The 14915-nt window shown below is 41.9% G+C and overlaps 1 protein-coding gene across 1 annotated transcript in view; it reads left to right on the top strand.

Moving 5' to 3' along the window:
- The window catches only part of LOC128733550 (ubiquitin carboxyl-terminal hydrolase 31), a 33711-nt gene extending 18796 nt beyond the window's left edge, over positions 1–14915 (top strand). The window contains exons 5-6 of the mRNA XM_053827204.1: positions 11182–13617; positions 13705–14915. Of these exons, the coding sequence (XP_053683179.1) occupies positions 11182–13617; positions 13705–13755 (2487 nt within the window). The 3' untranslated portion in view covers positions 13756–14915. The remainder of the gene's footprint in view (positions 1–11181; positions 13618–13704) is intronic.

Raw genomic sequence — 14915 nt, 5'->3', positions numbered from 1 at the left:
TTTGCCGATTCAATACATGCAGATCACGACATGCTTGTATCTTCTTGCGAAAAGAGAACCAAAGACGCAAAAGTATAAGGCGAAAGAACAACACGTGAACCTCTATCGCCGATAAACCTTTGTGTGTGTATCGCTGCTTGCGTGTGTCATATTTGATTCTCTCCGAGTGAACGGATCGGCAATAATTATCGTTTCCCGATACGAGTGAGTAATGAGTCTTGAACTTCCGATCGAATCACTTGGCGATAATGCAGTACAGCGATCGGAAGAAAATTTTATCGCAAGCAGCAAACACAGGAATCCACGAGCGGCGGGTACCTACGCATAATTTTGAATTGATATTGGCAAATAGAAGCCGTATACCACTAGCACAGCTGTGTAAACACTAAGATGGCCGTTATTACATAAAAATGAGCTTGATAATTTTGACGTAGGACTACGTCTTTTAACATAATAGACTTCATTTTAAAATATTTTACTAGGTTTGAAATTGCTATCTTAACGTGTGATTTGCCTTTGCAGGTGGATTTGTATCGAACCGCGTTGGCGGATGCTGTAGCAATTAGGGTCATTAAATTAGTTTGTTTCTGTAGTTTCGATAAGTTTAGCAATTAGAGCATGTGCCACTAGAAATTATGGCTAGTTGGCTACGCATACGCAATGCACCTTGCGTACAATTTAGCCGAGTTTACTCTTTCCTAGAGCCGCTCATTCGCTATTCGCAAAACTCAAATTTCGAAGCACGAAGCGTAAACTGCCTTGCCATGTTCTTCTTCAAATTAGCCCGAAGAAAGTTCAATAAACTCTGGGAAATGAAATGGTTAGATGCATAAAACCAAAGGGAAAAAGAGAGATTTGTTGAACTTTCTTCGGGCTAATTTGAAGAAGAACATGGCAAGGCAGTTTACGCTTCGTGCTTCGAAATTTGGGTTTTGCGAATAGCGAATGAGCGGCTCTAGGAAAGAGAAATTTATGGAATTACGTTGGCAGGTTTCTCAGTGGCCAATTATTTGGTAAAGAGTTACTGCTGGGGAAGTCAAGGTGGGAGGTTGCGTTTTGCTAATAGAAGAAATGTGTTCAGAAGTATTCTGAGGTTTTCTTCGACAGCAAAGCTGATGGTATATTATTTTGGGATACCTTTCCAACATAGGTGTTGGAGTAATCCATGGAATGTATATGCCAATTCGTTGTAATTATGGGGAATATGTATGGACGTTGTAGGTGGCAGATTTCTTATTGGTCGATGTGAATCGGCGCAGGAGTTACTGCTTGGGATTTCGATTTGGGGAAAATAGTATATTGGGATTTGGCTCGATTTAGAGTGAATATGAAGCTGTTGAAGTGTGGATGTATGAACCGCGGCACAGCAACGAAGAAATGTCTTACGTTCAAGTACATTAATTTCTTTTGGTGAACCATTAATCATTTGTATAAATTTGTAAATAGTAGCTTAAGTAGTTTGTAAATAATTTAGTTTAGAGCCTCTTCTAGTGTTTCTTGTTTAGTATTTCTTTTCTGTACGGTTTGCAGTTACGAAAATTTGATTGTATTCTACAATCAAATTTTCGTAAAACAGACCGGGGTGTTATGTAGCAATTAGGGTCATTAAATTAGTTTGTTTCTGTAGTTTCGATAAGTTTAGCAATTAGAGCATGTGCCACTAGAAATTATGGCTAGTTGGCTACGCATACGCAATGCACCTTGCGTACAATTTAGCCGAGTTTACTCTTTCCTAGAGCCGCTCATTCGCTATTCGCAAAACTCAAATTTCGAAGCACGAAGCGTAAACTGCCTTGCCATGTTCTTCTTCAAATTAACCCGAAGAAAGTTCAATAAACTCTGGGAAATGAAATGGTTAGATGCATAAAACCAAAGGGAAAAAGAGAGATTTGTTGAACTTTCTTCGGGCTAATTTGAAGAAGAACATGGCAAGGCAGTTTACGCTTCGTGCTTCGAAATTTGGGTTTTGCGAATAGCGAATGAGCGGCTCTAGGAAAGAGAAAACTCGGCTAACTTGTACGCAATATGCATTGCGTATGCGTAGCCAACTAGCCATAATTTCTAGTGGCACATGCTTTAATCGCTAAACTTATCGAAACTACAGGAACAAACTAATTTAATGACCCTAATTGCTACAATGCAAAAGAGGAAGAGATAACAATTGTAAAATTTTGAATATTTCTAGTGTGATTTGAGATCACGGATGATGTGATTCGGTTTAGGTCGTAAAGTAGTCATTCACTCGACGGCAACTTAATCCGGCTCGAAACTTCTCATATTTCGCAAAACAATTACAATACAGGCTGCGATTTATGTTCATTGCGGAAGTGCAATTGATGATTTTTATTTACTTTATATGAGCAATCTACCCTTTAAAACTTTAAAAGGACGTAACTAAATACAACTTACCTATACATACTCAGCAATTTATTGTAAAAAGGATCTATCAAAACTCAGAAGTGCTTTAATCATGTTCAAATTTAGTAAACCTTTTTGGTTTTTAAAACAATTTTAGATTTGTATTTTTTTCGTTTGGCGTTTAGGTTGGCTTTTTCTGGGGCCCTCTCCTAAAAATCAATTTTCAAATAACTTTGGGACAACCAAATCGATTTTAATGATTTTACTACCAAATAAATGGTTTTGTCATTCTTTATATTTAAATGTCAGTTCAAGTTATATGGAATAAATTGTAAAACGTCAACTAACAGTTGAATTATGTTCCCAAGATGTTTCGAGTTCCATATCAAATAACATGTAAGATGGTATAGCAAAGGTTCCTTTCACCACCAGCTGGATTAAATCCGGTTTTTACACGAATTTCGGAATTTACGTGGATGTGCCCAAAACATCTTTTTTATACGTATCTAGGTTTGAAAATTATAAGGTTTTTTAACGCGAATTTCGAAATTTACGTGGTTTTTACGCAAATTCACGAGTTTTTCTAATCGAATCCAACAAATCCAAGTCCCCTATGTTGCCAAAATCGAAACCGTGCCAAATCGAGACCCTTTTTGGATATGAAAATATTGAATGTAGATGCGTTAGAAATTGACTAAATATTATTAATCAACGATTGCAAGTCCGCCAAGAGTTATCCGTCCGGTGCAAGTAAGTTTTTGGCAACCTGCGATAAGACGTAGTCCTACGGCAATAAAAATATTACTGTTCGTAACATTCATTTTTCGTCATTTAAGGCTTGTATGCGGAAACTGACTGTTATTTAAGCATATTTTTTTAAGTGAAATGTTTTATGCTGCCAAAACGGATTATTTTGTTACTAAAATCGAGGCACGCCAAAATTAAACTATGCCAAATGTGAAATCCCACTATATAATGGCCCTAAATCCACAGAGGTGGTGATATGGATAACCAGAATAACAGTGTATCAACGCAACTGAGTACGCAGAGCGGTTTTATAAACGTGCAGGGCCATTCAAATCTTTGCTTTCCACGCGCTACCTCGTTCTTAAATTTCAAACCATGCTAAACATCTGTTTAATTCAGCCATAATATTTTTTGCAAGCATTTTAATGAACAGCAAGTTGCTGCCTTGTATTTATATTAAAACAATATCAGACATCACTATATCCTCCATTCGCCAACACAATTGCAACAAAAATATCCATAACCGAAAAATCTTACATTTTTTTCCAAGCGAAAAAAGAACGATAATCATCCAATGATCGCAATCCTTTCTCATCTGCGAAAATTATCGCCTGGCGATCCTTTTCCGTGATATTTACACACAGAGCGAATCACGAGAGAGTGAATCGCATTCCCCATGGCGCGTATACGTTTAGGATACAATACAGAGAGAATTAACTCACAGGATTGCCGATTGTGCTCACACACGGAGCAGCATCGTACGATGAATATAGCAATACATTGATAGACGATGTCGTTTCATATACCGAGAAAAAGTTGAATGCCACTCACAGTTTTCTCGCGGATCACCAACCCTGCTGCTATTATATATCTACATAAACGATACGGCGTTACTACTCAATGGAGATGGAAGACTTTTCTTCGCTGATGTCAGCGATATAGTCAGACGAATCGAGAACTGCAAAATGCTGCAGAGGCTTCCGGATTTGTTTAGCATCAGCGTAAGGAATCAATTGTTATTGAGTGTAGAGAAATGTTGCGTCATCAACTTTCATCGCACTAGAAGCTTAATAGAGTTTGATTACGAAATTTCCGGAGCCTAACTGAATAGCTCAACAGGGGCCCTATTCTCACAGGGCCCCCAGTGAAGGATTCAATGACCCTCTTTATTCAAATCTCTGTATTACTCTATTGAACGATCTACGTTGTAATTTGTGAGTATCGTTTGGAACCCGCACGAGTCTGTCTGGTCCGCCAGGCTAGAAAACCTACAGCGAAAATTTGTTCGATATTAGCTTCGTCATCTTCCCTGGAGGGATCAGCAATATTTAACGCCGTATGATCGCTGTCGTCTGTTGGGCTTAAGCACACTAAGTTCACGTAGACAAGTTTCACAATCTTTAGCTGTCAGCAAGCTTTTAACTGGTAAATATGATGCACCGGACAACCTGTCGCAAATCGGACTCTACGCACCGAGGATGACTCCTATTCAACCTAATATGCTGCCGACTCTCCCATCGCTTCCATGGCCAGACAATTGAACTGCTTTGTTGACCTTTTTAATTGGCAACTTGATAATGTAAATACTAATAATTGAGTAATTTTTGGGTGTTTATTTAAACCCAAATTGTCGGAAGAATTGTACGAATAAAAAACAAATAACATTTAAGATTGCAACCCTATCGGCGGGATAGGGACCTCACATATCCTGACCTTACTTTTTTAGTTGCCCTTACTTCTTATGACAAGCTCTGCGTAACGTATTCGTCCATCTGATTCGATCCATGGCAGCTGGTCTCCAGTTTCGCGGGCACCCAGTGCTCGCCAGATCTCGCTCCACCTGATCTTGCCACCTTCTTTGGTGTGCCACTCTTTGTCTTGTTCCTATCGGATTCGATGCGAAAACCATTTTAGCAGGAAAGCTTTCCGGCATTCTAGCAACATGTCCTCCTCAACGTATCCGTCCAGCGAGTTCGTGGTTCGTGTTTCGCCTCCATACACCGTTCTGTTGCACGCCGCCAAACATGGTTCTTATCACCCGTTGTTGGAAAACTGCTCGCAGGTCCTCTGCTAGCAGTGCACGTTTCATACGACTTCTGATTAACTCGGGGCGATACTCTGCCACCCATCCACGCCAAAAACGATCAGCATAAATCTGTAAGCTGCGCGTTCTTGTTTATTTGTTTATTTGTTTAAAAGAGATTTCTTGATCTTAATGACTAATAAAAACTACCAGCTAATTTGTTCTGAAGCGAGATTTCAGCACGTTGTGGCTAATGCCGAAGTCAAAACAGGATAAAAAACGGTTAAAATTGCGTTGTAAGCCAGTTAATGCGCTAAAGGCGCTGTAGTTGGTTCATCTGTGTGGTATACGTAAAAATGAATTGTTCCGTGTTAAGCGAGGCGGAGCAGTAATATCGATTCTCTCTAATATCCTAGGGCTGTCAATCCGGGACGTCAAAACATCTGATATATAAACACGTCCCGATTACATCCCGACGTAAAGACGAGAGTTCAGGTTGATTAGTCTGCAACGCTGTTCGTAGCTTGGTAGTCTGATCGGGTCGTTCCATGGTAGCCGTCGGAGCGCAAAGCGAATGAACCTCCGCTGTACTGTCTCGATTCGGGTGACGCCGTTTTGGTAATACGGGGTCCATACCGGGGCGCAATATTCAAGATTGTAACGAACTAACGCACAGTAGAGCGATTTCAAGCAGTATATATCATTGAAGTTTTTTGCGATCCGCATGATGCATCCCAAATTCCTGCAGGCCTTGTCGACAACGAAGGAAACGTGTTGTTTGAAGGTCAGTTTGGAGTCGACTAGTACCCCGAGATCTTTGACGCAACCTACCCGTCGTAAAGACATGCTTGAATTCGAAGATTATCGGATTCAGCTTTCTGGAGAACGTAATCACTTTGCATTTATCGGGGTTCAATGTTAGACGATTGTTTTTACACCATTCGGCAAATATCGACAGCTGGTCCTGGAGTACGAGAGTATCAGACGAGTCATTTAGTTTTGCAAACAGTTTTAAGTCGTCGGCAAACGCAAGCCGAGGACCTTTGAGCGTTACGGTGACGTCGTTAAAATAGATAAGGAAAACTAAAGGACCAAGATGGCTTCCTTGCGGACTTCCAGAGAAGGCGGTGAAAGCCTGCGAAATGGACTCGTCGATAGATACATTAAAGAGCGATTTGTCAACGCGCCCGGCGATTTGATGATTCAGCTTATCAAAGGCAGCAGAGAGGTCTGTGTAGATGACGTCTGTCTGAGAACCGTCGTCGAAGCAGTCCATGATGTGGGAAGTGAGTGTTAGTAGATTGGTGGTCGTTGAGCGCTTGGGCGTGAATCCGTGTTGTTCAGCGGCCAAATACTGCTGGACGAACGAGGAAATTGGTACGATCACAACGAGCTCGAAGTGTTTTGATAATGCACATAAGGCGGAGATTCCTCTATCTACTCCTGTCCATTGTCCACGTTTCTTTTATCACCCTTCTTATGAACTGGAAACATAAAGCGGATTTCCAGGCAGAAGGAAATACACCTAAGCTAATCGATAAGCTAAATAGACGACGGATTGGGGCTAACTAGGCTTCGATACAGTTCTTCAAAAAGATTGAATGTATGCCGTCCGGTCCACCGGAGGAAGAGCTTTTTAACTTCAGAGCGGCCAGCCTAATCATAGCATATCGTCAATAGTCAGGTTATTGAGAGAGTCGCCGAGATTGGATCCGCTGTCTAGTGCAGTCGATACTTATGTGTCAGACAACCTTTCGTTAACAAAGACACTGGAGAGTTTTCGTAAGAATAGTTGGCAAACCATATCCATATTAGTAGCAGTGTCCTTTCCAAGGAATATTCCTGACGGAAGATCGTCGTCTTTTCGTTGAACTTTTTACATGTTTCTGAACTTTTTGTAACGTCTGTTGAGCGCCAGATAGTGGTTTCGCAGCGATTGGGTCTTGTACCTCCTTAAAGCAGCTTTTTTTTTCGGAATTGGAGCGACGCAGCGTAGCGTTTATCCAAGGTAGACACGGTTCTGTGTGTATCGTTTTTTGAGGCACGTGGCGGTCGATAATGTAATTACAAATATGCGGAAAAGTCAAAATAGCAGGGTTAACGGCCTTAGCATCCAGGGCTCATCAAAGTCATGGTCAAACTGGATTGAGTTATTTCGACCTAGTAGTAACATATTTGGCGATAATGGTTCAGATTCCAGGGAATCATCTGGGACATGTGTCAGTCACACCCACACCTCACAAAGCAGTTCGCAGCACTGAATCCGTTGGATGATTTCACGCAGCATTGCACGAAGAGCACGCTTTACGGAGCGAACCAAACGCTCCCAGCAACCGCCAAAATATGGAATGGAGTGGAATATATTTCCATTCAACGCCTTACGTCACTTGTTCCATAGGAGACATTTCTTCCAGTTCTTCGTTGAAATCGGGCATGTTATTGTGACGAAGGTATTCTGAATCTCAGAGCCAATTTTGCACACAACCGAACTTAGGTTTCGTAGCTGTGATGGAATGGAATGCCACAAATCGATCCGTTTTCCTTAAAATCCTTAGTCCTTAGTTTTCAATCAGTTCAAACGATGTTTCTCGATTTGGTGAGAACAACGCTACCTGCGCCTTCCCTTCTCGTTGATGAACCATATAAGTAACGCAAGCAAAGGCTTTACTGCTCGCATCGCCGAATGCATGTAACTCAATATCAGTTATTTGTCTAGATCCTTGGAAAACAAGATATCATTCTGCTTTGCAGCTGCGCTCAACCATCTTATTCGTCTCGGGACTAGACAACCTAAAAACTTATTTTTGGCTGAATCATAACAGGACTCAGCACACCCAAAAAGTACAAGGGTCCATGCCTAGTGGCACGGGTGCAGGCTTGAAGTAGGACTACGAATGTAGAGTAACTCGTCTCCCAATGCCAAATCCGGTGATTTTTGTACGAATTTCATACAATAGATTCCCCAGTTGCGCAGTAACGGAAGGTTTACTCGCGCTGTTGTATTTTGTACAACGCCTGTGAACCGTTGACTTTATCTCGGTATATCCCGGGAATCCAACAATAAATAAAATTGCTGTTTTCAGTAAAGTTGATCCGCAGCCAAAGATCTTTCAAATGGTGGAAAAAGTTCCATAAGTTTTTCACCAAGTGGCATTAGTATTCGAGTGAATTCTGTTACATTTTAGCATGCCTATAAATCGGAGTTGGCGCGAGTAACGAAAGAAGGTAAAGGATTGTGTTCTTACATGTGAGAAATTCATAATTTCAACTCTACAGCTAATTTAAATGGTGGACCTGAAAAGGTCCGTTTGTTAATCTCGAATTCTCAAATTTCTGACTCGTGGTGTCCATTGTCTACTTTCGTCTATCCCGGGATAGGTTATTGGTGTGTGAATTAATGGTGGGAATACTGTTTACCGGACAAACACTACTGGTAGGATCTGTAATCAAGATAGACTTTTATGTTAATGATGTTATCAGTCGCAAGCTAGCTGCTTGCTGATGTTTCGCTAACGAAAGCCGGCGACCGACTGATGACGCGCACCGAGGCAAAGGCAAACAATGTTTCAAATGCAACCTTTAAAATTATGCCACGGATGTGACACGAAAACTGGCTATCTGATGTGTCGCAAGCTAGCTGCTTGCCGATGTGTTTCCAACGAAAGCCGGTGACCGAATGACGTGACGCTGCGCAGTAAAAGACATAGCAGGCTGCTATTAGCAGCCAAAATCATATCGCTCGCTGGCGGATGAGTCGATGGATTCTTTGGTTTGTTGGCGCCTCGTTTGGTGAATTTGGAAGTCTTCGTTGCCTTATCCGGAGAAGCAGCAACAGCTGAAGCTCAATAATTTTTGATCGGATTGTATAGGACGTAAATAATTAAATACAATCATAAGGAAGATTAACCGATAGCTCATCTCGTATATATTTCTGTCATCCGTGCTAGGGAAGCATTGACGTGGGAAGGCAAAAAATGCAAATAATGAAATATTAAATATTCGACTCATATTTTCTCAATTATTAAACGTCTGTTAGGGAAACATGTAATCTACTTTGTAGTAATGGATTTTTTGAAAAATTTCTAATCGATTGATACCGACCCAAGTAACAAATTCAATTTTAAGATGAACTTGAAGAGGTTTCCAGCCTTTGCTCCTTAAAACCGAACATAAAACTTGCAATTCTACAAATCTGCGATAAAACAGCCATAAAACCCTTATAAATCTGGGGAGGCCCACACTAAAGAAGGTTCACAAGAATATTTCCAAAGGTCCTTTTAAAACTTGTAATTCTTATCGATATGCATTTATAGTGACTTCCAAGAGTCGGTTGAAACTAAAAGAAAACCACCACAAGTCTCAAAGAACACTTGCAAGACATCATACACTTTCCACAGTCTTAATTTTTTTAAATTGGCTAAAAGCTATAAGAGAAAAAGCATTCACATTCACAGATATTGCTTTTCCAAAATGGATATAAATGAAAATTGAAAATAAAAGCAGTTGCTTTGTTGTCAATCAATGAGAAATTTTTCATGTCCCGCTCAGTTTGTCGATGTTTTGTGAGATGAAAGTTAGAAAATTTTAACGCGCCGGTTATTTTCGCTAGATTATTATAAAATTTAATTAATAAAAAAATTCAATAATTTCATGAAGAAATTGATAGCTAACAAATTTTTACAAATTGCGGCAAAAGTCTTTTAAGTGTCCGAACATTTATTTAAAAAGATAAGACCACTTAAGTTATTGCATAACAACATATTTATAAACGCCCATGTGGAACTTGCGACTCTTCACTTCTTCAGAAAGCACGTGAGTACTTTCGTGGAGATTTAAAGACCGATAGTTTTATGTTCCAAATTTCCAATCGTGACCCCGTTTCTGGATCTTTGACGATTATACCGATCCGAGTTACGTCGTTCGTTGCTTTAATTTTTTAGTGGTGTTGGCTTGCAAGGCCCGCTGCCAATCCCACAGTATCGCTGGAGAACCAACGTAGCTCGAACGAGCCCCTTTGTTTCCTGCAGGGTAAGACCTTGGTTTCCACCAGGGTTGGTTACCCAATCTTCACTAAGGTTTCCCAGGTCTTTAGTAGCAACAATCATTGGATTAACGTTTCCTTATATTCCACCAGGAACCTCCCAGTATGAATTTCGGGATACACTCTAAAATCAAGTTGCATTCAGGCCAAAGTAAAATTAATCCTACAAAATTGTGTTCAGTTAACAAGTGTTTCTTGTTTGAAACGCGCTTGCAATCCTCATGAAGTACTAGAACCTTGAACCTGAACTGACAATTCTCAGTATTATTATTGTCAATTGCAAGGAAAATTCTACCATCCAAAGTGCGATATCGCTCATAAAAGTGCTATTTTACATTAAATCGTTTCGGCATCTTCGGCGCACTTATTGCTTGGAAGCTAACGGAAAAGTGCACCGAAGATACCGAAACGATTTAATGCAAAATAGCACTTTTATGAGCGATATCGCACTTTGGATTGTACAATTTTCCTTGCAATTGACAATACAACCCAACCCTGAAAGTCCTGCTTCATACAACGGACACATATAGATTTGATGATTTCGGAAGCTGGGACATTTCACTTCGAAATGTTCTTACCACGCCTATCCGCTGGACGCTTCGGAAGTTGTCCTACCTTTGGTTTCTTCGCAGGTTTTGAACATTACTCTCATCTTTCTGCTTTTCCAAGGCTTGAATTTTGAATCGTCACTGACTATAACATTAGAGCGTCCACTTAGCGTCACTCATGAAACTTTTACCAAAATTTCAGAGCCTCTGTATAACTTTTTTCACGTGAAAACAATCAACTTCGCCCGGATTTGTTCGCTAGATAACTTATTTCTGCAATATAACACTTGAGAACCACATTTTAATTACTTTTTAAAATATATTTTACCAAAGACACGGACCCGAAAAAAACGTCTGATACGGCAACCGCTTGCTTCGATCTCAAACCGAAAATTAAACATTTTTGCGTCTTAATAAACTATCCACTAAACTTGTTTTCACCTTTGGTTAACTTTTTTTTCCAGAACAATTACGGCCGCTCGGACGAGGTGATCGCCGCCGAAACGCTAGCCAACCACATCCGCTGTAACAACTCGTTCGTGCAGGCCGTTTTTCAGGCCCAGTTCCGCTCGTCGCTTACCTGCCCGCGGTGTCACAAGCAGAGCAACACGTTCGATCCGTTTCACTGCATCTCGGTTCAGCTGCCGCAGCTTACAGTGCAGCCGGTATTCGTGCGGGTGATTTATGCCTCCCAGCAGCCCAAGCAGGTGCAGCTCGGATTGGGTGTTCCGCACGGTTCTCCGGTGGTGGTACTGCGCGAGCAGTTGCACGCCGATACGGGCATCGCGACCGATCGAATGATTTTGACCGAAATGTGTGAAACTGGTTTTACCCGGGTGTACTGTGATTCTCATTTGGCCTCATCGATGGGAGACGACGGGTCGGTGTACTGCGTGGAGAGCCCACCGACGGCGGAAGGTCTAACGCAGATAGTGCTGTGCATAAGCAATGCGAGAAGGGACGCTATCAGCGGGGAGGTTCGACGGTTTGGAACTCCCTTTTGTATAGTGGTTAATCGGGATGTGTCCTTCGTGGAGTTGCAAAAGGTGCTGCTGAAGGAGATGTCCGGCATCCTGAAGCCGGAAGTGTATGCTTACAGTACACCGTTGCAGGAGATGTTTCGGATGCGGTTGCAGGATCCTTCCTGTGATGCGGATGCCTTTCTGGAGGCTACGGTTGAACATCCGCTTTTTACTGAGATGATTGATTTGGCACTGTCGGTGCTGCCGACGGATGCCGGACCGGCGCATGTGAAAATCTTGATTGAGTGGGTCAATCCGGAACGGTTCTTTAGTGATATGACTGATCCGTTTGTTGAGCATGAAAGTGTCAGTCAAATGAAGGAGAAAATTCCGGCTAGTTCCTCGCTGACGCTGGAACAGTGCCTGGAGCATTACACCAAAGCGGAAACGCTCAGTGCCGAGGATGCCTGGAGATGTCCTCACTGTCAGAAGTACCTTCCGGTGGTGAAAACTCTTGGCCTGTGGTCACTTCCGGATATTTTGGTGATCCATTTTAAACGTTTTCGACAGCAACAATTGCGAGGGCCGCAGGCAGCTAAATTGACTACGCTCGTGAAGTTTCCTTTGAATGGCTTTGATATGACTCCTCATTTGGCGCGTGATCCGAGCACGGAAAGCTCTGCCACTAGCATCGAAGACAACTGGAGTCCCTGGCGAAAGACAACGAAACGCCAATCGACACATTCCTCCCACCAACCGAATTTCCCCCTGCAAACGATGGATAATCGGTACGATCTGTATGCTGTGTGCTACCACCAGGGGGACACCCTGGAAACCGGCCATTACACTGCGGCCTGTAAAAACCCGTACGACCATCAGTGGTACAAGTTTGACGATCAGCGCGTTAGCCAGGTTCCAAGCGAACGCGTTCAGGAAGAGATTGTCAACAACGAAGCCTATATTCTATTCTACCAAAGACGCAAGATTGATGGTTCGGAGTGTTCCGGTACCAGCTCTAGTTCGGGGGCCGATCATTGGGTTTCAAGGATCACATCCGCACCTTCGCTGGGCATACCGGCGGCCGAATCGAAAACAAAAGAAGAGATATCAAAACCATCCGCTGTTCCTGTTCCCGTTTCGGTCCCTTCTGCTGCCAATGCAGTGGCAGCCGTCGTTCCAAAGATAGCGGAAATCGAAGAGACAACCATTTTACATTCCGAGAGTGAAAGCGAGGTTAGTGAAGCATTTGAGTCGTCTCGTAAAGAGGACACGAGCAAAGCTGTTAAAGCAGAGGTCAGTAAAGTAGAAGCTAAAATCCAAACTGTAATTCAAGCCGAGGTGGAAGTTCAAAACTTTCCCGCCTCACCGGCGAAATCGAATTCGGACGAGACGTTACCAAGTCCCACGGAAGTAGCAGTAACTCAATCCACAGCTGCAGTTCAACAATGCGAAGAAAGTCCATCATCGAACATCGACAGTTCTAAAATGACGCCTAAGGAGGAGCCGTCCTCCCCTGAGCTAGGAGAAATCTCGGATCCAGTCGGCGTTGAACCTACCTACTCCAGTGATGCCGCCACCACCAAGTCACCCGATTCCAGCAGCCGTTTTTCGTTACCAACGCCCCACTCCCACTCACATTTCCAGGATTTATTATGGCGGGACAATGCCACTGTGTCCGAATTCATCAACAGTCATCATCATCACCATCATCATCACCACCACCATCACCATCAGCACCATCTCCATCATCGACCTTCATCGTACACCTACAAATCCTACGAATCGGACGCGGTTTCGATGATTCGTGGAGCAAACACCTGCAGCAAGGATACGCTCCTCTTCATAGATCAACAGTCGCACGCTGCCGGTCTCGATCGAATTGTGCTGGACGATGATGACGAAGCGGATGATTTGATCGGTAGCAACCGGGCCCTCTGGGTAAGTTTCTCCCCACAACCGTCGTTCACGTTGTCACAGTTTTAACGCAATTATTTTCCCATCCTTCCCTGTACGGTGCCCCGACAGATATCACCCGTAACTCCACATAAGCTGATAACGGTCTCACCGAAGAACTAATCGCTCTGCTTTCTGGCTTGATTTCGAAAATCTGCCGCCAGCCAGCCAGCCTCCAGAATCCACCAAAAACAATGTTAAACCCGTAGCAAGAAAAGGTTTTTAAAAACGTGAAATACACCTACCCTACCAATACCCAATACAAATATAGGTACATTATGCCCCGTTTACCCTACAGTGTGTAGCACACCCCAGAGTGCGGCGTGTGTGTAAGCGCGCCCTATTTGTTTTCTAGTTTTTTTTGTCCTTTATCTTTATGTCGAACACAATTTGTTGAATGTTTATTTTTTATCATTAATCGTTTTTATGTTACTATTTTGTTTATCTGTATGAATACCACCAACCTACGATTATTATTATTATTATTATTGCGAGTATAATTCCTCTATTATTAATATTATTATGGTTATATTATTTATTAGTGTGCAGTAGTTGAAACGGGCCGCTCAAAAGTGCAAAAGTTTCGGTCCTAAGAAAAGCATACGAAGACATTAAGGTACGTAGCTGACGCGAGTATTTATTTGTTCCTTTGGTTAAATTTTGAGTTTTCCTATGTACAACCGAGGAAGGCGGTGTATGTTTTTTGACCAGTTAACAACACTTTTCTCCTGTTCCCCCGTCGTTGACAGAAGTTTCCCACAGTCATATTTCGAGTACTTTTGATCGTGTTTTAAAAAAAATTTCCCCCCATTTATAACCCTCTTTCTAAGCGGAAAAAGAAAAAATTTGATAACATTTCTGAGAGCAATTATCTATTGAGAGGTTAAATTATGATTAGGTTATAAGCTATAAACTGCGATCTTGCGTGTAGAAAGAAAAAAGTTGCTGAACATTTCAAGCACTGATTGATGATTACCTATTATAGGAGTAGGATGCGTTAAGACAAAACCAGACAACAAGAAAAAAGCCGAGAAAAAATTGAAAAAAAAACAACAACACCTAGAGTAGTAGTATTTAGTGCGCGTGATAAAGTCAGATACGAGATTTAAGCGTAGATATTCGAGAAGTAAATTGAAAGAAAAACAGAGGGAAAACATTGAAAAACATTAAGCATGCAGCAACAAGTACAATTTAATGTTAGTTATTTGATTGTGTAAAAAGAAAATAAAGTATAAATTCCTAGAGCAAAATTGTGAGGGTTTTCTTGAAATAGGTGAACGCCT

Source organism: Sabethes cyaneus, chromosome 2 (assembly GCF_943734655.1).
Source record: "Sabethes cyaneus chromosome 2, idSabCyanKW18_F2, whole genome shotgun sequence".
Taxonomy (NCBI): domain Eukaryota; kingdom Metazoa; phylum Arthropoda; class Insecta; order Diptera; family Culicidae; genus Sabethes; species Sabethes cyaneus.
This window is presented reverse-complemented; position numbering and strand designations above follow the sequence as displayed.